General features: G+C 37.6%; 1 protein-coding gene and 1 long non-coding RNA gene across 2 annotated transcripts in view; one reads left to right on the top strand and one right to left on the bottom strand.

Moving 5' to 3' along the window:
- The window catches only part of LOC306669966, a 122,507-nt gene extending 101,254 nt beyond the window's left edge, over positions 1-21,253 (bottom strand). Inside the window, exon 1 of the long non-coding RNA XR_013766271.1 lies at positions 20,912-21,253. This is a non-coding gene — a long non-coding RNA (uncharacterized lncRNA). The remainder of the gene's footprint in view (positions 1-20,911) is intronic.
- Positions 1,855-4,520, top strand: LOC306669243 (exocyst complex component 5-like; the record flags this gene model as incomplete). The annotated part of the gene is given in 4 exon segments (XM_079153108.1): positions 1,855-2,395; positions 2,398-2,796; positions 2,799-2,939; positions 2,942-4,520. Coding segments are annotated over 4 exon segments (2,025 nt in total). The 3' UTR covers positions 3,886-4,520.
- Positions 21,254-23,856: the final 2,603 nt, after the last annotated feature.

The raw sequence follows: 23,856 nt of genomic DNA, 5'->3' as shown, positions 1-23,856 counted from the left end.
AAACAACAATATAAGTCAGCAAAGGGAGGAACTACCCTAAAGAAAAGCCAATCAAAGGAGAAACTAAGTCATGTTAAAAACCAAAAATAAGCCAAAATGACAAGGAATACAAATCATATCACAATAATAACACTGAATGTTAATGGCCTAAACCTGATAATCAAAACACATAGACTGGTAGATTGGATTAAAAAGAAAGACCCAACAATATGCTGCCTTCAAGAGACTCATCTCATAGATAAAGATATCTACAGATGAAAGGTGAAAGGATGGGGAAAAACATACCATGCACATGGACCAAAAAAAAAGCACGGGTCTCCATTCTCATATCAGGTAAAGTGAACTTCAAACCTAAGTCAGTCAGAAGAGATAAAGAAGGACATTTCATACTGCATAAGGGAAGCATAAATCAGCAAGACATAATGGATTTTAAATATTTATGCCCCAATGGAGCATGTATGTACATCAAACAAATTCTTCTCAATTTTAAGAATCAAATAGATCAAAACACAATAAAAGTGGGGGAATTTAACACACTGCTCTCACCACTGGATAGATCCTCCAAACAAAAACTGAACAAAGAAACCATAGAACTAAATAGTACAATCAATGATATAGACTTAATGGACACTTACAGAGTATTTCATCCATCATCGAGCAAATATACTTTCTTCTCAACAGCTCATGCATCCTTCTCCAAAATAGAACATATGCTATGCCACAAAGAAGCCATTAGTAAATGCAAAAAAATGGAGATTTTACCTTGTATCCTATCAGACTACGATGGAATGCAATTAGAAACCAATAATAAATCAACAACAAAAACTACTCCTACACCTGGAGACTAAATAATATGTTACTGAATGATGCAATGATAATGGAAGACATGAGGAAAGAAATAAAAAAAAATTCTTAGAGGTAAATGAGAACAATGACACAACATATCAAAATCTCTGGGACACTCTGAAAGCAGTACTAAAAGGAAAGTTCACTGCACTGAGCTCATATGTTATAAAAAATAAAAAGTCAACAACTCAATGACCTAACATTACATCTCAAAGTCTCACAAAAGAACAGATCAACATCAAAAATAGTACAAGACAGGAAATATTTAAAATCAGAGCTGAAATCAACAAAATTGAAACAAGAAAAACAATTCAAAAAATTGACAAAACAAAAAGTTAATTCTTTAAAAAAGTAAACAAAATTGATAAACCCTTAGCCACACTAACAAAGAGGAGAGAGAGAACTCAAATCACTAGAATTTGTGATGAAAAAGGAAAGACCACGACAGACACCACTGAAATACATAACAGTACTAGAAGCTACTTTGAAAATCTATACTCCAACAAAATAGAAAATATCAAAGACATTGACAAATTTTTAGAGACATATAATCCTCCCAAACTGAATCAGGAAGACATACACAATTTAAACAGATCAATTTTAAGCACGAAAATAGAAGAAGTCATCCAAAGCCCAGGACCAGATGGATTCTCAGACAAATTCTAAAGAACTAATATCAATACTCCTCAAAGTATTCCAGGAAATAGAAAAGGAGGGAAACCTTCCAAACTCATTCTATGAGGCTAGTATCACTCTGATACCAAAACCAGACAAAGACTCATCAAGGAAAGAAAACTTTACACCATTAACCCTGATGAACATAGATGCAAAAATCCTTAACAAAATATTGGCAAATCACATATAAAAATATATTAAAAAGATAGTGCACCATGATCAAGTGGGGTTTATCCCAGGTTTGCAAGGTTGTTTCAACATCCAGAAATCGGACAATGGGAGCGGAGCAGGCGGCGCCGGGAGGCAGCTGACGGGCGTCTGTGGCGTTGCTTCATGGCGGTTCTCTCGCCCGGGCTGGGCTCTGTGAGGACTGGGGAAACCCGTGGCGGCTCAGAGCCCGAGCTTGCAAGCCGAGCGGGGACCTGTGCGCACGCCGCTGAGGCGCAGCATGTGAAGAGGAGACGGCATCCAGCACGGGGCGAGCCTCTCAGCCGGCCGGGATGGCCACGACGGCCGAGCTGTTCGAGACTATTAGAAGAATTTGTAAATCATATTCAAGAACTCCAGATAATGGATGAAAGAATTCAAAGAAAAGTAGAGAAATTAGAGCAACAGTGTCAGAAGGAAGCCAAGAAGGTGCAAGAGCTCCAGAAAAGCAATCAGGTTGCCTTCCAATATTTCCAGGAACTAGATGAGCATATTAGCTATGTAGCAACCAAAGTCTGTCACCTGGGAGACCAGTTGGAGGGGGTAAACACGCCTAGACAATGGGCAGTGGAGGCACAGAAATTGATGAAATATTTTAATGAGTTTCTAGATGGAGAATTGAAATCTGATGTTTTTACAAATTCTGAAAAGATAAAGGAAGCAGCAGACACCAGAAGTTGCACCTAATTGCCCAGGAGTTACCTTTTGATAGATTTTCAGAAGTAAAATCAAAAATTGCAAGTAAATACCATGATTTAGAATACCAACTAATCCAGGAGTTCACCAGTGCCCAAAGAAGAGGTGAAATATCCAGAATGAGGGAAGTAGCAGCAGTTTTACTTCATTTTAAGGGTTCCTACTTGAGAAATGATATATTTGAAGATGCAGCAATACTTTGTCAAGGAGTGAACAAGCAAGTTGGAGATATTTTTAGTAATCCAGAAACAGTACTGGCTAAACTTATTCAAAATGTATTTGAAATCAAACTACAGAGTTTTGTGAAAGATCAGCTAGAAGAATGTAGGAAATCGGATGCAGAGCAATATCTCAAAAGTCTTTATGATCTATATACAAGAACTATATTGAAGTGGAGATTGGATATTTGAAAAGCAGAAGTGCTATGATCCTACAGCGCTATTATGATTCAAAAAACCATCAAAAGAGATCTATTGGCACAGGAGGTATTCAAGATTTGAAAGAAAGAATTAGACAAGTACCAACTTACCACTGGGGCCAAGTATTGATACTCATGGGGAAACTTTCCTATCCCAAGAAGTGGTGGTTAATCTTTTACAAGAAACCAAACAAGCCTTTGAAAGATGTCACAGGCTCTCTGACCATTCTGATTTACCAAGGAATGCCTTTAGAATTTTTACCATTCTGGTGGAATTTTTATGTATCGAGCATATTGATTATGCTTTGGAAACAGGACTTGCTGGAATTCCATCCTCAGATTCTAGGAATGCAAATCTCTATTTTTTGGATGTTGTGCAACAGGCCAATACAATTTTTCATCTTTTTGACAAACAGTTTAATGATCACCTTATGCCATTAATAAGCTCTTCTAAGTTATCTGAATGCCTTCAGAAGAAAAAAGAAATAATTGAGCAAATGGAGATAAAATTGGATACTGGCATCGATAGGACATTAAATTGTATGATGGGACAAATGAAGCATATCTTGGCAGCAGAACAAAAGAAAACAGATTTTAAACCAGAAGATGAAAACAATGTTTTGATACAATATACTAATGCCTGTGTAAAAGTCTGTGCATATGTAAGAAAACAAGTGGAGAAGATTAAAAATTCCATGGATGGGAAGAATGTGCATACAGTTTTAATGGAACTCGGCGTACGTTTTCATCGACTTATTTATGAGCATCTTCAACAATATTCCTACAGTTGTATGGGTGGCATGTTAGCAATTTGTGATGTAGCTGAATATAGAAAGTGTGCCAAAGACTTCAAGATTCCAATGGTATTACATTTTTTTGATACTCTGCATGCACTTTGCAATCTTCTGGTAGTTGCCCCAGATAATTTAAAGCAAGTCTGCTCAGGAGAACAACTCGCTAATCTGGATAAGAACATACTTCACTCCTTCGTACAACTTCGTGCTGACTATAGATCTGCTCGCCTTGCTCGACACTTCAGCTGAGTTTGAATTTACAAAGAAAATGTGTTGTACTTCAGCAGGCCTCAGATGATAGAAAGCACAGGAGATTCCTTATGACACAGCCAACATTTTATGGAAAAATGACTATTTGGAAGAAAACAGCAGCCATACTTACGTTTGAAGTTTCATTTGAAATTTGGACCCCCTAGCTGTATTTTACTTTTTATCTTCTTAAGTTGAATTTTAATTCCATTCTTATTTTATAATTTTCAGATTCTGTAAAACTACATGTCACTGTTTTCATCCTAGAAAATGTTGGTGTCAGAAAGCAAACAAAATTTTACCAGTGTTCTGGTTCTGGTTCTTTAACATATTCCATCTTGAAAATTTACCATCCCATTTTTCATCAGTAATAGGTGAAATATAACAAAACCACATTTATTATTCACCAAATTTTAATGATCTTTTCAGCACTGGCAATTGTTAATCAAATTATTTTAAGTTTTCCTACATAATTTTTTGCCTCTTTCCAAAGATAAACAATAAGCATAATTTCTGTAATTGGTTGATTGGAGTTTTTTCTGACGTACAACAGTACTATTCCAAGAAAAATGTTATAAACCAAACTAAAATGATAAAATGTTTTATGTAGACTAAGTGAATCAGAATATATCTGATTTCTGGAAAAAAAAAAAAAAAACATCCAGAAATCAATAAAAGTAAATCATCACATCAATAGACTTAAAGAATCATAAAAAAGAATCATAAGATTATTTCAATAGATGCTGAGAAAACATTTGATAAAATACAGCATTGCTTCATTCTTAAAACACTAGAAAATAATAGGAATAGTAGGAACATACCTCAACATTTTACAGCCAACATCATTTTTTTTGAGACTATGACATTATTTTTTTAAAATAATTGACAAGATTATGTTTTTTTTCAAGACATATAATGTGATGGTTTGATATGTATACAAATTATATAAGGAGTACCATGATCAAATTAATAAGACACACATTGAACCTAGGCTGTATTTTAGATCTTATACCTGAAAGTCTACCCTTTGATGAACATCTCCTCAATCTGCCTTCCCCATCCCTGGGAACCATTATTCTCTCTACAAGTTCAATTTTTTTAGATTCACAGATAGTGAAATCACCAACATCATTCTTTATGGAGAAAAACTGAAAGTATTCCCTCTAAAGACTCTTTCATCACTTCTATTCAACATCATCCTTGAAACACTAGCCAGAGCAATTAGATAGACCAAAGAAATTCAAGGGACACAAATAGGAAACAAAGAACTCAAGCTGTCACTATTTGCCAATGACATGATTCTATATTTAGAGGATCCAAAAAACTCCATTAAAAAATTTCTAGAACTAGTAAATGAATTCAGCAAAATAGCAGGATATAAAATCAATACGCATAAATGTAACACATTTCTATTCATAAGTGATCAATCCTCTAAAAGAGAAATTAGGAAAACCACTCCATTTACAGTAGCCTCAAAAAAAAAATAAATAAATAAAATACTTGGGAATTAATCTAACAAAAGCGGTGAAAGGACTCTACAATGAAAATTATAAAACACTAAAGAAAGAAATTGAAGAAAACCTTAGAAGATGGAAAGATCTCCCATGTTCTTGATTAGGCAGAATTAACATTGTCAAAATGACCATTCTACCAAAGGTGCTATTCAGAGTCAATGCAATTCCAATTAAAATCCCAATTACATTCCTCATAAAAATAGAAAAAGCAATCATGGACTTCATCTGGAAGAATAAGAGACTTAGAATAGCCAAAACATTCCTGAGCAGAAAAAGTGAAGCAGGAGGTATCACAACACCTACCTTAAACTATACTACAGAGCAATAGTGACAAAAATGGTATGGTATTGGCACCAAAATAGACATGTAGACTAATGGTACAGAATAGAAGACACAGAGATGAATCCACATAAATACAGTCACCTCATACTAGACAAAGCAGTCAATACGTACAATGGAGAAAAGATAGCCCGTTCAACAAATGGTGCTAGCAAAACTGGAAATCCATATGCAGTAAAATGAAATTAAACCTCTATCTCTCACCCTGCACAAAACTCAATTCAAAATGGATCAAAGACATAGGAATTAGACCAGAGACCCTGCACCAAATAGAAGACAAAGTAGGCCCTAATTTTCATCATGTTGTCTTAGAATCAGACTTCCTCAACAAGACTCCCAAAGCACAAGAAATCAAAGCAAGAATCAATAAATGGGATGTACTCAAACTAAAAAGTTTTTTCTCAGCAAGGATACAATCAATAATGTGAAAAGGGAGCCTACAGAGTAGGAGAAAATCTTTCCACATGCACTTCAGATAGAGCACTTATCTCCAAAATTTATAAAGAACTTACAAAATGTTAAACCAAAAATACAAAGAATCCAATCAATAAATGAGTCAAGGAACTAGAAAGACTTTGAATATTTTAGCAAAAATATTATTTTGGAAATATAAATAAAATAAATTTTACTATTACTCTTACTTTAATTTTTAAAGAAATTCTAATCAAAGTTTGAAAACATTAAGGAGCATTTTGTGACTGTGACATATACCTGAGCAAAACAACTTAGAGGAGAAAAGATTTAATTTGGTTCATAGTTTCAGAGATTTCAGTTCATGGTCAGCTAACTCCATTCCTTTGGGCCTGGTATGAAGCAGAGGATCATGGTAAAATGGTGTGGCAGAGCAATATTGCTCAGCCCATGGCAGTCAGGGATCAGAGAGGTGGGAGGAGGGAGACAGGGACAAGATAGAGTCCCAAAATGCACACCCTCAGAGTGCCCTACCTACATATAGTTGCCACCTCTTCCAAGTAGTCTATTTCAATTATTAATCCTTAGAATAAATTAATCCACTTGTGATATTACAGTGTTAATGATCCAATCACTTTCCAAAAGTCCTACACTGACACTTTGGTGACTAAGTATTCGACATATAAACTTTTGGAGCCATTCCAAATACAATCTATAAGAACACTGAATATAATTCAATTCATGTTTTTAATTATTCAGATAATAGCGAATAAGGAAAATTTAAATTTTGGTAAAATAAAAGCTATGAAAATAAGTACTAGAAAAGAAAAAATTCCAAAAGAGAAAAAGAAATAGTAAAATATTCAAATATGCAGGTTTATTTTATTTTTTTAAAGTGGGAATAATAACAGTGAGTAGACATCTATGAAATATGTTTCACAGAATATTTATGAAGAGAAATGATTATATCTTTATTAAATGAATATCTAATTATCAAGGAAATAGAACATGAGAAATTAGGAGAACCTGAATTTGTACTTGAGCCCCCAGCCTTATAAGTGTGAATTCTGTCACTCCAAGAAGAAGATTTTTGATCAGAACTGTCTGCAGAGCTAATCAAGTTGGCAGACATGACACAACACCATTGAGTTTTAACATCGAATTAAGAAAACCTGAAAAGTGAAGGGTAAAAGATAAAGTGAACAGAACTTTGGATTCAAATGAAGACACTTAGTCCCAGGCAGAGAAAATTGTCAAACCAATAACCCAAAAATTAATGAAGTTTTGCTTAAGTCACTAAACATCAGAAAAAGTAGCCAAATATTTGTACCATGTAAACTAAATTTGAGTGCAGATCTTAGCTTATTTTTTTCTTGACATGCAGAAGTAGACACATCTTTTAAAGGCAAGGAACCTTGAGAAAGATGATACACAATTAAGAAAATTTATAAGTTTTTTATAGATAGATATTTACCTTAGAAACATAATGCTAGCAACAAAGTTCAGAACTGGTTAACACAGGGATCTTTTGAATAAGTCTAAATATTAAAATTACTATTAAAACATAAAAGTCTGTATGAGTAATATTGAATCCAGAAGAAAACATTTCACGGGTCATCAAATAAGGAGAAAGCAATTAATCCAGGCCCAGTGCTAGGGATTTAATGTGTCCTCAACATAGTTGAGATGTTGTCATGTGACAGTATAAGGAGGTGGGACCTGTAAGAAGTAGTTAGATCATGAGGACTTCTCCCTCACAGATCGGATAAGGTGACTTTACAAAAGCTTTTGATGAAAGAACTTTATTCCTTTGCCCTCTTTCATCTACTACCTGAGGACTATTCACCATGGAAATAGGAGAAAATGTCAGATACTGATGATGCTCTAGGTGAGTAAATGTTTTGGAGCTTGTTTTATTCTCTGTTGTGGTGCTCTAACCAAATACCAGAGATTGAGAAATTTATAAACAATGGAAATTCATTTGACTCACAGTTCTGGAAGCTAGCATGTCTCAGAGTAAGTAGTCACATCTGGGCAGGTCTTCTTGTTGCTTTGTAACTTTGGAAAAGGCATTCCATTAAGAGGAAGGGAGAGAGAGAATGGATCAACCTCTCATTGATTTATCACAAACATATTCCTGTGATAACTAAATCCTTCCTATAACAATAGTATTAATCCATTAGGATTAATCTGACCTCATGATCTAATCACATCTTAACTCCCCTACCACTCAACACAATTGCCCTGAGGATTACGTTTCCAAAACATAGACAACCTATAGAAGTGTTCTTATAATTTATTTCCTGTTTTCTTAGTGAAAGAGAAAGACCCTCAACCATGAATGAAAATGTGAGGTATTAGAATTTGGAAGAAGATTATGCAGAAAATTGCTATCTAGAGAAATATGGGAGTGAACAGACTACGATAATACAGTATGATTCCCAGGCAGTACAGGGTCAGACCAAATTATAAAACTTTGATTTAATAATATAATAATATGGTTAATAATATAATAATGTGGTTTTCTCTAGGCATCTTCAGTTCTATGAAGCTTTATTCAGACATAAAGGACAAAACTGTCATTTGCAGGAAGATGAATGGAACTAGAGACAATAATTTCAAGTGAACTAAGCCAGACTCAGAAAAGTGTACGTTTTCTCTCAAAGGTGGAATTCAGAAGGATAAAGAGCAGGGGTCAGGACTCCATTAAATTAGAAAGGAGGCCAATTGGGTAGAAGAAATCTGGGAAGGAGGAAGAGAGGGTGGGAGAGGAATTGGGAATGAAGTTTTTGAAAATGTTTTTCATGGATGCATAAACATGCCACAACAAAACCCCCACCATTTTGCATAATTTGCACCAATAAAAAAAAAAAGGAATAGCTGTGTGTACCATAATTATGGGTTGGTCAAATTAATATTATGAAGTGAGAAAATGATAAGGAGGTCTGTAAGACAATAATTATACTGATTGATCATGTATTTGGGTCAATCCACATTCTTCCACAGTCCTGAATGAGACTTATAGCCATGTATGAATTTCTGTGTATTTAATATTTTAAAGAGGAATTTTAACCACAATTATTTAAACACCACCCCTTTTTTCCCTCCCTCTAAACCTCTGTCTCACTGTTCATTGTGCCATTCAACATAGAAATTAGGCAGTTCAACATAGAGAAAATGAACTGGTCATGCAATACTTATATTAGGATTGGAGGAGTAAGGTTGTGTGGCTTGTAGTCAGATTTACATTCCAGTTAGTATTTGTTAGCTGTCCTAAATAGAAATGTCTCCTAGGTAGGAATCCTCCTACCACACAACATGGCACCTGACAAAAGTGTTAGGTCAATGGCAACAATGAGATCCAAAAGTAACTTGATGCATTTATGAGTTTTATGAGTGTATAATTCTTCCTGCTGGGAGAAGTCTGTATTATTACCTTTAAATAAAACCTGCTTAATATGCTTGCCTTGGCGTGCTTCTCTAGTGTTCAGTCTTCAACATTAGAAGGAGCAGAATTCGTCACCGGTAAACGGCGGTATCAGATTTGGAGGTCCCACAGAGATTTATGCCAAGGTAAGTAAGCTTCTCTCTCCATGCACCCCACATCTGTTTGAGGTGCATCTTTTTGTCTCTTTATATTTGGAGGGCAAAATGGGCACCCGTCGGCTACTTAAATGCAGTTAGTGCAGCCGCCATTCTTAAGACTCGGGTGAGAGGTTTCCCGGCCCAGGCAAGTTTCCAATCACCTGCTCTGTAGGCATGTTGGACTGTGCTGAAGCCATTTCCTACTTTTCTGTCCAGGCCCGGAGCACAATTGCCGCAAGTACACAGTGTCCCTAGTCCTGATCTGCCCAGGATGAGTGGAGGTGGAGGAAGGGTTGGAATAACTGCGGGGTTCTTGGCCTGGGCTACTCTCGGGTGGACCCCAAAGGTTCCTTCTCCAGACTCCCCCTCCCGACAGCCCTGAGGGGTATCCAGAGTGATTGGTAGATGAATGGCACTGAGGGAAAGTGCCAATTACCTTTGCCTCCGTATTGGCCGCACAGTGTACAACACTCCCGCACATCCACTCCCTCCTGGATAATCCCCTTCCCTTGCTGGTCAGACAGTAGGAATTCAAGCTGTAGGATTAAGGCCTGGGATGATTAGTATGAAAATCCCCAGGTTCCCTTTGTTCGCATAATTAGCCTTCAATAGTCTAGACATCTAGAGTCTCCCCATTACTGTTCCTGTGCTTAAATGTGCTCACAGTGGGTGTTCTTCTTAAGCTGCAAGAGGGAGGCATTTAAAAACTCCTCCTGTGAGACCCTCCAAGCAAAGGGCATTATAAGCCTAACAACCAATAAATATCCCCCCACCCTCCGGAGATTTCCTTTAGTCTACAGGGCAAAAAGATAGGCAAAAGGCACATGTTTTACTTTTGTCGTCATTTTCATAATTAGTTTATAGTGGCAGGAGGAAAGCAGTAATTCCCTTAAGTCTGAATCCTCCCAGGGTCTCTAGCACAGGGCAAACTAGGACCCTAGCACTTTGCCAAAGAAGGCCAGAAATAACTTTGACAAAGCCAAGTAGTGAGAGACAGGTTTTTCTGGACCATAAGGAAGCTCAAAGTTAGGGAGATGTCCCTAATACTTCAGAACTCAGAAGGGAGCTTCTCTCTCAACAGTATTGCCAGGTTCACCACTAGCCTGCATACTGCTAAATTGCAAATGATCAAGAAAAGTGCCTTTCATATGTTACCGTGCTTGACATCAATAATCTCTACCATGGGAGGAGAAAGCCTTGAGGAATCGCCCACTAAGGGAGGAAAATCGAGGGGACCCTCCCAACTTAAAACAGACAAAAATAAATTTAAGGAGGCTTTTGGAGGATCCTAATAAATATTGAGATGTTTCAAAACTTACACCAGGTATTTGACTTCACCTGGAAAATTATGCTATTAACCATCTAGAGAACAGGCAGTTCACAGAAACCATCCTAACTGGGATTCGAATAATGAGTAGGATGCTTAAAAAAACTATTATGCAGCATTCAGGAAAGTCCTGCTATTTTCATGGAGAGATTTAGGAAAGCAATAAGAAAACACACCACTCTGAATCCTGAATCCATAAAGGGCCACCTACTTTTAAAGTATAAATTTATCATTTAGTCAGCCTCAAATATTTGTAGGAAATTATAAAAATTGGCACGTGGCCCTGATCAATCCTCAGATGATCTTCTCCAGCTTGCATCTTCCATTTTTTAATAGACCTCAAAAAGAAAGAAAAGGGAACATATAGGCAAGGAAAAGGACTTATTAAAGATCATTCAAACTGATAGAAACTTTTAATGCCTTGCAATAGCCCATGCAATTCACCCATTTTAGGAGTTAAAAAGCAAACTGCCTAGTCCAAAACCTTAGAATAATGAAGCAGTAATTTCCCCCACCCTGTAGTTCTTAATCCATACACTTTTATCTTGGATTTCAACTGCTGCTTGGTTTACTAAGTTAGATTTAAAAGATGACTTTTCCTGTCTATGCTAGATTCTGAATGGCAATTTCTGTTTGCCTTTGAGGAACCAGATACTGTATCTCAACCAACCTAGACAGTGTTGCCTCAGGATTTAGATGGCCCTCACCTGTTCCGGACAAACCTTAGCTAAGGACGTAACAAAATTCAGAGATAAAACATCTGTGATTGTTCTCCAGTAAGTAAATGACATCCTTTATGTGCCTCCACCCAGGAGGAATATCAAAAGGCCATTATGGAACTCCTAAACTTCTTAGCTAATAGGAATTAAAAGATCTCAAAAAATAAAGCTTAATTATGTCATCAACAAGTTCAATACTACAGAAAATAGCCACTATAGGACAATATTCTGCCCCAGGAATATCAAGAAGGGACCTTACTTCAAGCTCCTGTCCTCAGCTTACCTATGAAACAAGATTTAACCTGTTTGTCACTGAGGGGAAAATAAATCCTGGATAAGCAGCCATAGGCAGCTCAATAACCAATGGCATATCTCAGTGAGGAACTTAGCAAAGTAGCTTCATTCTCGAAAGTAATGGAAAATAAGGTCTCTTAATTTTCTTTGACATCCAACCTGGCCTGATGAGATGACTAAAATGCCCTAGGCACAAGGTTTCTGTTAAAACCTGTTAGATCCTTCCAGATCTTAGTCAAGGTTTACATTGAAATGTAAATAAAGGAAGCCTAAAAGCTCAGTAGGAGTCTGGTCTCAAACCCAAGGGAAAAAAAGGTAAAAGGAGTCTTACCTGAACTCCAGCAAAAGTAAATTTTATGGTGCTTTACTGAAGTAATTAACAGCCATATCATTTTTCCAGGACTCTTGTTTTTTTTAATTCTATATTTTTTTGAGCTCATGACTTTTTTATTTTTTTTATTTTTTTTTATTTTTTTTTATTTTTTTTTTATTTTTTTTTATTGTAAACAAATGGGATACATGTTGTTTCTCTGTTTGTACATGGCGTAAAGGCATACCATTTGTGTAATCATAAATTTACATAGAGCAATGTTGTTTGATTCATTCTGTTATTTTTTCCCTTCCCCCCACCCCTCCCACCCCTCTTTACCCTCTATACAGTAGTTCCTTCCTCCATACTTGCCCCCCTCCCTAACCCTAACTCTAACCCTTCCCTCCCCCCCATTATGTGTCAACCTCCACTTATTAGCGATATCATTCGTACTTTGGCTTTTTGAGATTGGCTTATCTCACTTAGCATGATATTCTCCAATTTCATCCATTTGCCTGCAAATGTCATAATTTTATCATTCTTTATGGCTGAGTAATATTCCATAGTATATATATACCACAGTTTCTTTATCCACTCATCAATTGAAGGGCATCTAGGTTGGTTCCACAGTCTGGCTATTGTGAATTGAGCAGCTATGAACATTGATGTGGCTGTATTTCTGTAGTATGCAGATTTTAAGTCCTTTGGGTATAGGCCAAGGAGTGGGATAGCTGGGTCAAATGGTGGTTCCATTCCAAGTTTTCTAAGGAATCTCCACACTGCTTTCCATAGCGGCTGCACTAATTTGCAGCTCCACCAGCAGTGTATGAGTGTACCTTTCTCCCCACATCCTCGCCAACACCTGTTGTTGCTCGTATTCTTGATAATCGCCATTCTAATTGGGGTGAGATGGAATCTTAGGGTGGTTTTGATTTGCATTTCTCTTATTACTAGAGATGTTGAACATTTTTCCATATGTTTGTTGATTGCTTGTAGATCTTCTTCTGTGAAGTGTCTATTCATTTCCTTAGCCCATTTGTTGACTGGACTGTTTGAATTCTTGGAGTAGAGTTTTTTGAGTTCTTTATAGATTCTGGAGATTAGTGCTCTATCTGAAGTATGATTGGCAAAGATATTCTCCCACTCTGTAGGCTCTTTCTTCGCATTGCTGATAGTTTCCTTTGCTGAGAGAAAGCTTTTTAGTTTGAATCTATCCCAGTGGTTGATTCTAGCTTTTATTTCTTGTGCTATGGGAGTCCTGTTAAGGAAGTCTGGTCCTAGACCAACAAGGTGAAGATTTGGACCTACTTTTTCTTCTATAATCTGCAGGGTCTCTGGTCTGATTCCGAGGTCCTTAATCCATTTTGAGTTTAGTTTCGTGCATGGTGAGAGATATGGGTTTAGTTTCATTCTGTTGCATATGGATTTCCAATTCTCCCAACACCATTTGTTGAAGAGGCTATCTTTTCTCCATTGCATATTTTTGGCCCCTTTGTCTAGTATGAGAAAATTGTATTTATTTGGGTTTGTGTCCGTGTCCTCTATTCTGTACCATTGATCTACCTTTCTATTTTGGTACCAATACCATGCCGTTTTTGTTACTATTGCTTTGTAGTAGAGTTGAAGATCTGGTATTGCAATACCCCCTGTTTCACTCTTCCTGCTAAGGATTGCTTTAGCTATTCTGGGTTTCTTATTCTTCCAGATGAATTTCATAATTGCCTGCTCTATTTCTGTAAGGTACGTCATTGGGATTTTAATTGGAATTGCATTGAATTTGTATAGCACTTTAGGTAGTATGGCCATTTTGACAATATTAATTCTTCCTATCCAAGAACATGGAAGATCTTTCCATCTTCTAAGGTGTTCTTTAATTTCTTTCTTTAGTGTTGTATAGTTCTCATTGTAGAGGTCTTTCACCTCTTTTGTGAGATTGATTCCCAAGTATTTTATTTTTTCGAGGCTATTGTGAATGGGGTAGTTTTCCTAATTTCTCTTTCTGAAGATTCATCACTTATGTATAAAAATGCATTGGATTTATGGGCATTGATCTTGTAACCTGCTACTTTACTGAAATCACTTATGAGTTCTAAGAGTTTTCTGGTGGAATTTCCAGGTTGCTCTAAATATATAATCATGTCATCAGCGAACAGGGATAGTTTGAGTTCTTCTTTTCCAATTCGTATCCCTTTAATTTCTTTGGTTTGTCTAATTGCTCTGGCCAGAGTCTCAAGAACGATTTTGAATAGAAGTGGTGAAAGAGGGCATCCCTGCCTTGTTCCAGTTTTTAGGGGGAATGCTTTCAGTTTTTCACCATTTAGAATGATATTAGCCATGGGCTTAGCATAAATGGCCTTTACAATATTAAGGAATGTTCCCACTATCCCTATTTTTTCTAGTGTTTTGAGCATGAAGGGGTGCTGTATTTTATCAAATGCTTTTTCTGCATCTATTGAAATAATCATGTGATTCTTGACTTTAAGTCTATTAATATGGTGAATTACGTTTATTGATTTCCTGATGTTGAACCAACCTTGCATCCCTGGGATGAAACCCACTTGATCATGGTGCACTATCTTTTTAATATGTTTTTGTATGCGATTTGCTAAAATTTTGTTGAGAATTTTTGCGTCGATGTTCATTAAGGATATTGGTCTGAAATTTTCTTTCCTTGATGAGTCTCTGTCTGGTTTAGGTATCAGTGTGATATTGGCTTCATAGAATGAGTTTGGGAGGGTTCCCTCCTCTTCTATTTTATGGAATACTTTGAGAAGTATTGGAATGAGCTCTTCCTTAAAGGTTTTGTAGAACTCGGCTGAGAACCCATCTGGTCCCGGACTTTTCTTTGTTGGTAGGCTTTTGATGACTTCTTCTATTTCAGTACTTGAAATTGGTCTATTTAAATTGTTTATGTCCTCCTCATTCAGTTTAGGCAATTCATATGTCTCTAGAAACCTGTTGATGTCTTCGAAATTTTCTATTTTGTTGGAGTATAGATTTTCAAAATAGCTTCTAATTATGTTTTGTATTTCCATCCTGTCTGTTGTGATATTTCCTTGTTCATTCCGAATTTTAGTGATTCGGGTTTTCTCTCGTCTTCTCTTTGTTAGTGTGGCTAAAGGTTTATCAATTTTGTTTATTTTTTCGAAGAACCAACTATTTATTTTGTCAATTTTTTGTATTGTTTCTTTTGTTTCAATTTCATTGATTTCAGCTCTGAGTTTAACTATTTCCTGTCTTCTACTACTTTTGGTGCTGTTCTGTTCTTCTTTTTCTAAGGCTTTGAGCTGTAGTGTTAGCTTGTTTATTTGTTGAGTTTTACTTCTTTTATTAAATGCGCTCCATGAAATAAATTTCCCTCTAAGTACTGCTTTCATAGTGTCCCAGAGATTTTGATATGATGTTTCTTTGTTCTCATTTACCTCTAAGAATTTTTTAATTTCCTTCCTAATATCTTCTGTTATCCATTCATCATATAATAGCATATTGTTTAATCTCCAGATGTTGGAATAGTTTCTGTGTTTTACTCTTTCATTTATTTCTAACTTCAATCCATTATGATCTGATAGAATACATGCTAGTGTCTCTATCTTCTTGTATTTGCTAACATTAGCTTTGTGGCATAATATATGGTCTATTTTAGAGAAGGATCCATGTGCTGCTGAGAAGAAAGTGTATTCACTCTTGGTTGGATGGAATATTCTATAAATGTCCGTTAAGTCTAAATTATTGATTGTGTTGTTGAGATCTATGGTTTCTTTGCTCAATTTTTGTCTGGAAGATCTGTCCAGTGGTGAGAGCGGCGTGTTAAAATCACCTAGTATTATTGTGTTGTGGTCTATTTGGTTTCTGAAATTGAGAAGGATTTGTTTGACATACATAGATGAGCCACTGTTTGGGGCATAGATGTTTATGATTGTTATATCTTGCTGATTTATGCTTCCCTTAAGCAGTATGAAATGACCTTCTTTATCCCTTCTGACTAACTTTGGCTTGAAGTCCACATTATCGGAAATGAGGATGGATACTCCAGCTTTTTTGCTGAGTCCATGTGCATGGTATGTTTTTCCCCATCCTTTCACCTTTAATCTATGGGTATCTTTTTCTATGAGGTGAGTCTCTTGCAGGCAACATATTGTTGGATCTTTCTTTTTAATCCAGTCTGCCAGTCTATGTCTTTTGATTGATGAATTCAGGCCATTAACATTCAGGGTTATTATAGAGAAATGATTTGGTTTCCCGGTCATTTGGTTCATTTTTAAAATTTTGTTTATTTATTTGTTTGACACAACTTGTTTCCTCCTTTATTTGACAATTCCTTTAGGATAATTCCTCCCTTTGCTGATTTGCTTCTTTGTTTTTCATCTCTTCCTCATGGAATATTTTGTTGAGAATGTTCTGTAATGCTGGCTTTCTTTTTGTAAATTCTTTTAGCTTTTGTTTATCATGGAAGGATTTTATTTCATCGTCAAATTTGAAGGTAAGTTTTGCTGGGTATAAGATTCTTGGTTGGCATCCATTTTCTTTCAGGGCTTGAAAAATGTTGTTCCAGGACCTTCTAGCTTTTAGGGTCTGGATTGAAAAATCTGCTGATATGCGTATTGGTTTCCCCCTGAATGTAATTTGGTTCTTTTCTCTCACAGCCTTTAAAATTCTGTCTTTATTTTGTATGTTCGGTATTTTCATTATAATGTGCCTTGGTGTGGGTCTGTTGTAATTTTGTGTATTTGGAGTCCTGTAAGCCTCTTGAACTTGATTTTCCATTTCATTCTTCAGATTTGGGAAATTTTCTGATATTATTTCATTGAATAGGTTGTTCATTCCTTTGGCTTGTTTCTCTAGGCCTTCCTCAATCCCAATAATTCTTAAATTTGGCCTTTTCATGATATCCCATAGTTCTTGTAGATTCTGTTCATGATTTCTTACCATCTTCTCTGTTTGTTCAGCTTTGTTTTCAAGGTTAAATATTTTGTCTTCAATGTCTGAGGTTCTGTCTTCCAGGTGTTCTATCCTATTGGATATGCTTTCTATGGAGTTCTTAATTTGGTTTATTGTTTCCTTCATGTCAAGGATTTCTGTTTGGTTTTTTTTCAATATCTCTAACTCTTTATTGAAATGATCTTTTGCTTACTGTATTTGCTCTTTTAACTGTCGATTGGTGCGATCAATCAATGCTTGCATTTGCTCTTTCATCTCATCATTCAATGCTTGCATTTGCTCTTTCATCTCCTCGTTTGCTTCTCTGATCATTTTAATTATGTACATTCTGAACTCCTTTTCTGTCATTTCTTCTGCCATGCTGTCATTGGGTTTTATTGATGTAACATCTAGATTTGTTTGCAGCATTTTCTTTCCTTGTTTTCTCATGTTGTTCAGATATCAGTGGACCGCTGAGATATTGCAGATTTCCTCTGTTGATTTACAATGACCCTGAAGATTTCTATATATATCCCCTCTTAGCCTTCAGTAGGCTGAAGTCTTGGAGGAGGTTGATAATGCGGTGCTCCACAAGGAAGCTGCCTCTCTAGGAGTGGTGGCCTTCAGGTGGGGTATATTCCCTGCTAGTGGGCAGAGGTGCCTCCACTTGTTGACCAATGGTCATCCAAAGGGGACCTAGGCTGTGGGCTGAAGCAAGGCCTGTTTGGGCCTGTGTCTCTGGTTTTACCGTCCTTGTGGGGAAACCTCACCAGGCAGGGAAGACTCACCCAGTGGGGAGGTCTCGCTGGTCAGTTTCCTCCTAGAGGTTCCCCTCAATTTACAGCTACTGCCTGGGCTGGGCTGCCTTCCTCTGCAAAGTTTCCAGGGGCCCGGCCCTACCTCCTGGGCCTGGGAGCCTCACCCTTCGCAGATGAATCTCCTTAGGCTGCCCCTCCTCAGAGAATTTGCCCATAGGCCTGGAACCTTCGCTCCGCCCTAAGCCTGTCTCTGTGCGGCTCTTCCACCCAGAAGCCTCCTAGATCCTGGGACCCTGTTCTGCACCTAATCGCCTGGCTGCGTGGCCCCTCCTCTGAGCAGCCACCTGTGGCCCCGAACAATCGCTCTGAGTCCCAGAGACCCGCCACAGGCCTCTTCCTCCAGACAGCCGCCCAGTATGCCGGTGCGGTCACTAGGAGTCCAAGAAACTCACTTCGTGCCTCCTCCTCCCACCAACCACCCGTAGCCCGGGGCAATCAATCACTCAGAGTCGAAGTGACCCTCCCCATTCCTCCTCCTTCTCCAGATAACCCCCCGGGTGTTCAGGAGCAGTCGCTCTGAGTGGATCTGAATCCACGTGACCCGCTGCACGGGTCCTCTGGGCACCGCCCGGAGCTCTGGTGTGGCCCCTCAAGACCAAGCGTCCCACCACGCTTCTCCTCCAGGCAGCCCCCCTGTGTTCAGGAGCTGTCACTTTAAGACCAAACAACTCACCACTCGCCTTCTCCTCTGAGCAGCCGCCTGGAGCGCTAATGCAGTCACTGTGAGTCCAAAGGACCCGCCGCGCTCCTTCTCCTCCTTCTCCTACTCCTCCGGGCAGGCCCCGGGGTTCAGAAGTGGTCAGAGTCCAAACAGCTTGCCACGCAGCCCCTTCTCTGGCAACCGCCTGTAGTTCCCGTATAGTCACCCGAATCCAAGCGGCCGTTCCTCTTCCTCCTTGTCCTCAGGGCAGGCCCCGGTGTTCAGAAGCGTCGTTCTGATTCCAAACAGCTCGCCGCGCGGCTTCTCCTCTGGCAACCGCCTGCAGCTCTGGCGCAGTCTCTCCGAATCCAAGTGGCCACGCTCCTCTCCTCCTCCTCAGGGCAGGCCCCGGTGTCCTGAGTCCACACAGTTCTCCCCGCCACTCCTCCCCCGGGCAGCCGCCGGAGCCCCAGTGGCTGCTCCGAGTCCCAGCGCTGTGCCGAGCGGCCTCCTCTATGGCGCTCCAGCGGGGGGGGGGAGGGGCGTCTCGCCGGCAGTTCTACTTCACAAAGTTTCCTGCGTTCCGGGACCCCCGTCCCATCCGGGATGCCCCCCCAGGGGGTGAGAGTCACCCGGCTACTTTGAGTTGGTCCCAAGCGTCTCAATATCTCCTCTCTTGAATCCTGAGTTCTGGAGCAACACGTAATGCAGCCACCCTCTAGGCCGCCATCTTGAAAAACCTCATGACTTTTTTAATTAGTTCTATTTTTTATTCAACTAGAGTGTTTGAACATCTGTTACATTGTAATGGAGATTCACCTATAAAGTTACAAGGCCTTTGATTTTGTGTTATTTGTATGTCATGCTGTCTGATGTCATATTTTGTCTGTATCAAAACTGAGCGCTCCTAAAATTAAAATTTAAAAATGGATCCAGATACTTTTAATTCATGTGATTTAAAAAGGTTCAATTCAAATTGGGTAAACTAAGAAAAGTAAAATGGCTTTGAAAATAACTCACAAGTCTCTAGGTGGTTAAGCTAATAAAATATTGATGTTAATAAAATGTCTAATATCAATTGTTTCTAGGACTTTTCTTCAACAGGAAAGAGACAGCAAATACTGTTCAGGACACTTGTCTGATATTTTGGTTTTTACAGAATAAAGTGAATTAGAGTTAACATGTATGGGATTACTCAAATGTGTTTGTAGAGACATCTGATTAATTTACAAAGTTAAAATGCTAATTGTTAAATAACATCAAGTACTCTTAACTCCTTAAATTCCATGGGGTAACATACTTAAACATTGTAGGTGTTTTCATAGGTTGGTAAATAAAAAGGGTTTACAATTACTTTGTGTCCTCACTAAACTAAAAACAAGTTTACCAAGAGTTATGGCCTAACAAGTGCAATTCTATATACAAAGGGTCCCAAAAGTTTCAACTGTGTTCCAATTAGAGTACTATAAGCAACAAAATATTTAATCTTATTAAAATAGAGTAATTTATCTAAATTCAGAAATTCCATAAGAGTTGTTTCAGAATGTGAACAAAAAGGAGTCAACAAATAGGAAAGAGAAAATAAAAGGTTCTGGGTATGGAAATATATTTAGTAAAAGGGAAAAGGAAATGTTTCTGGGTAAGAAAGTGCTTGTGTGATGAAATACATGAGGGTCTAAGTGAGTGCTAAGAAAGTCTGTGTGTAAGTAAAGGGCAAATTTCAACAAGTTTGCGTGAAACTAAGTTGGTTGTATGTATGTGAGACAGCTAAAGCTATTTAAGGTTTTTCCTAAGGTGAAATACTAATGTTCTGATATAAACCAAAGTTTAATCTATATAGTAAAATGACATGGTATAATAACAAGGATTTGAAACACTAACTTACTCTTAACTTTGTGTCTATTAAGTTTTATTCTTTAGAGCAATTAGTCTTAAAAATTGGGGTTATACAATTATGGTTAAACAACTGTTAGAGTATTGTACTATGTTACAGAGTCTACATTTTTCTTTAAAAACTAAATTTAATAAGATAAAAGTGTCAAGGTAATTGTGAAATGGTCACTAGTTGTATATTAAATGTGTTCATATTTTCCAGATACACAAGTTTTTAAAGCAGAGAATTTATCAAGTTCTGCTATTCTCCAGATTAAACTTGTCTGTAATAGTAATCTTACACTTATAAAGAGTAAATTTTAATTGGGGATTTATTTCTATCATTTAATGTTCTATTATAGGACCTGTATCAATAGGGTATATGTAAAATTTGTTACTTTTTACACTGAGATAAAAAATTTCAAATATTAATGTATTTATAAAAGTTAGAGCCTGACTTGTTTAAAGGTTAATTTTGTGAAACATGAAAACATTTTGCCACTTAATCACACAAAAGGAAAGTTAAAAGCTCTCTCAGCCTTTCTTTGATTCATGTTTTAGATACAATGTTAAATTGTGTTAATTATAAAGTTTATATAGACTCAGGAAACAGTATATGTAAACTACTTAGTGACATTTAATAACTACTTAGTAGTTATTAAATTACTTAGTGACATTCAACATCAAAATTAGAACACTTAAGATTTGTAAAGAGCTACACCTTACCTTAGATAAGGCTGTGCCTCCCACCTTACTGCGTGTTAGAGTGACTCCAAAATAAGTCAGACTTCAGCATACTTAAAGTTATAGTCAAAAGATGGGTTCTTGTTGTAAAAGTAGTGTGATCTCAAATAGGGGATATAATGTGGTTCTCAGTCAAAATTCAAGATAGCTATTATGCAAGCTGAATATATTTTTACTCTTGCTAATTTCATTTTGTAAAACTGTTACCTGTTAATGTTTTGTAGAAAAAGCTGCTTCAAGAACACACAACCTAGGTAACTTGTGATAATAAGCCAACACCTACAGAACAGATAGTGGTAACTTCCAGTACTAATGCAGACTCCAGTTAGATAAAAGGGTAAATAACTAAAGTTATAGACATTGAAGTTAAAACCCAGTACTCTTCCTTTATGACTGGTGAGACTGGCTTGCTGAATGATTAAGATCAAACTTAGAAATTGGAATTAAATACAGAGGCCAAGAAAAAAAACAGTATCTTGCCCTCAAAATCAGCCTGAACCCAGGGAATAAGAGGACTTCTCTAAGGAGTGTTGCAACTCTGGGTCACACAACCTCCTGAGCAAGGAGATTGTTGAGACCACTAGAGCATAAAAAATCACTCAGTGCATCTGCTGCAGAGGAGGGTCATGGAAAAAGGGAGACATCCCTTGATGCTTCCAAAGGAAGCCACCTCATCAAGGAGACCCTGCCTAACCAATGGCACTGGTGGAGCTAAGAAGCTGCTCTTAAGTTCTCTACAAGTGGCCCCTGTGGGAACTCAGATGACTCTTTAACAAGACAGGAACCAGATCAATTTGACCAGCTTGATTTTAAACACCCAGCAAAAGAGTTAAAACCAAAATATAGCCATTCTTGGGCATTTAAAAGAAATAATAGTTAAATGTAACTTAAGATGTACACTTGTATTAGCTCACTAGAATAAAGACTGGAAGCTACAAATGAAAGAAAGATTCTTCAGCAAGTGTGCCTGATAACTATCAAGAGAAACTGCCAGAGTCAGAAGTTTTTAGTGAGTTTAAGGCCTTCCTAAGCTACACAGGTAGATTTAATCTATGTTTGCTCATATGATTATCTAGCCCTAAGTAACAGAAGTATAGAGATCTCTACTAAACACAGGTTATACCAATAAAGGGATATTTTACAAAAATCAGATGACATTAAGTAGCTTAACTATATTTTCTGGGGACATCTATGACATTAAGAATTAAATGTTGTGTTTACATTCCTGATATCCTGGACAATGTTAAAGTCCCCAAATAAAGGCCTTGTCCTCTCCAGCCTTTGTTAGGCCTAGTTATGGAAACAATTTCTCAATTCTTCCACCTCCTGGTGAGAGATTGACTTCTGTCATTTTCATGATACTCAGTGGCATGTTTCAGATGCTGCAACATTTACTTTGTACTAATCTCATTTCACTACTCATGTCTTTTTGTTCTATCATAGAAGCACCCACCCCCAGATAACTTTACAACCTGCTCTTCCCCAACCAGACTTCTACCTTGGACCCCTCGATTGACCCGATTTTTTTAAAAGAGGAACTCCAAACTTCTTGTCCCTCGCTGCCCCCTTTCAGCTTCGAAGCAGCCAGAATGATCGGCGCCCCCTTTCATTTCCTTAACAAGTAGTTAGGAGTTCCTAAAGCTAAAGGGTGGAATGAAGCCAGAATTAAGGACAGGTAGTTAGTGTAGAAATAGGGAATTGGGTCAATTTGAGGAAATGAAGTCATGAAGCCATCTGCCTCTGGAAGTTGGAGACTGCCTCTGGAAGAATGGAATGTCAAGGATCTCTGGAGCCCATTGATTACCAAATTTACCTGCCTTTATCAAGGACTGCAAGCAAGGAGCTGCTAATTAATGCCCCCTGGGCCCTTACCTGCCTGAATCACCCTGGCCCTCCCCCTGCCCATGGTTTCTCACTTAATGCAAAACCAGGCCTAGTCATGTAGGCAGGAAAGAGAAATGAGGGGGGAGAGAACTGGAGAACAAAAGAGAATTTAACTTATAAAAGATGTAGGGTGCGCTCACTTCTTGGGACTTTAGAACATCAGCCATGGCCCCCTTCTTCCTGCTGGGAGAAGTCTGTATTATTACCTTTAAATAAAACCTGCTTAATATGCTTGCCTTGGCGTGCTTCTCTGGTGTTCAATCTTCAACATTAGAAGGAGCAGAACTCGTCACCAATAAACAGTGGTATCACTATAACATCCAAGAAAGTTTTCCATAAAAAGAGTATTTATATTTATCACACATTCTCTAAGTATGGCTATATACTTTCTTTTAAAGTTTATGCTACTGTGCGTTGGATGTTAAACTACACATAAAAAGTACACAGAATCCACAATGTGTAGTAAGTTTGTTTATTAATAAAGACTGATATCATGTTCTTCATTAGTCAAGAATTCATGTAAGTCCTCTTTAAGCAATTACACCTGTTTAATCTGACAATTCAAAAAGATGTACTTGCAGAAATGGGCCAACAAAA

This window comes from Sciurus vulgaris (assembly GCF_902686455.1).
Source record: "Sciurus vulgaris genome assembly, chromosome: 9".
NCBI classification, from domain to species: Eukaryota; Metazoa; Chordata; class Mammalia; order Rodentia; family Sciuridae; genus Sciurus; species Sciurus vulgaris.
Note: the sequence above shows the minus strand (reverse complement) of the source record. Positions and strands in the feature narration are given on the sequence as shown.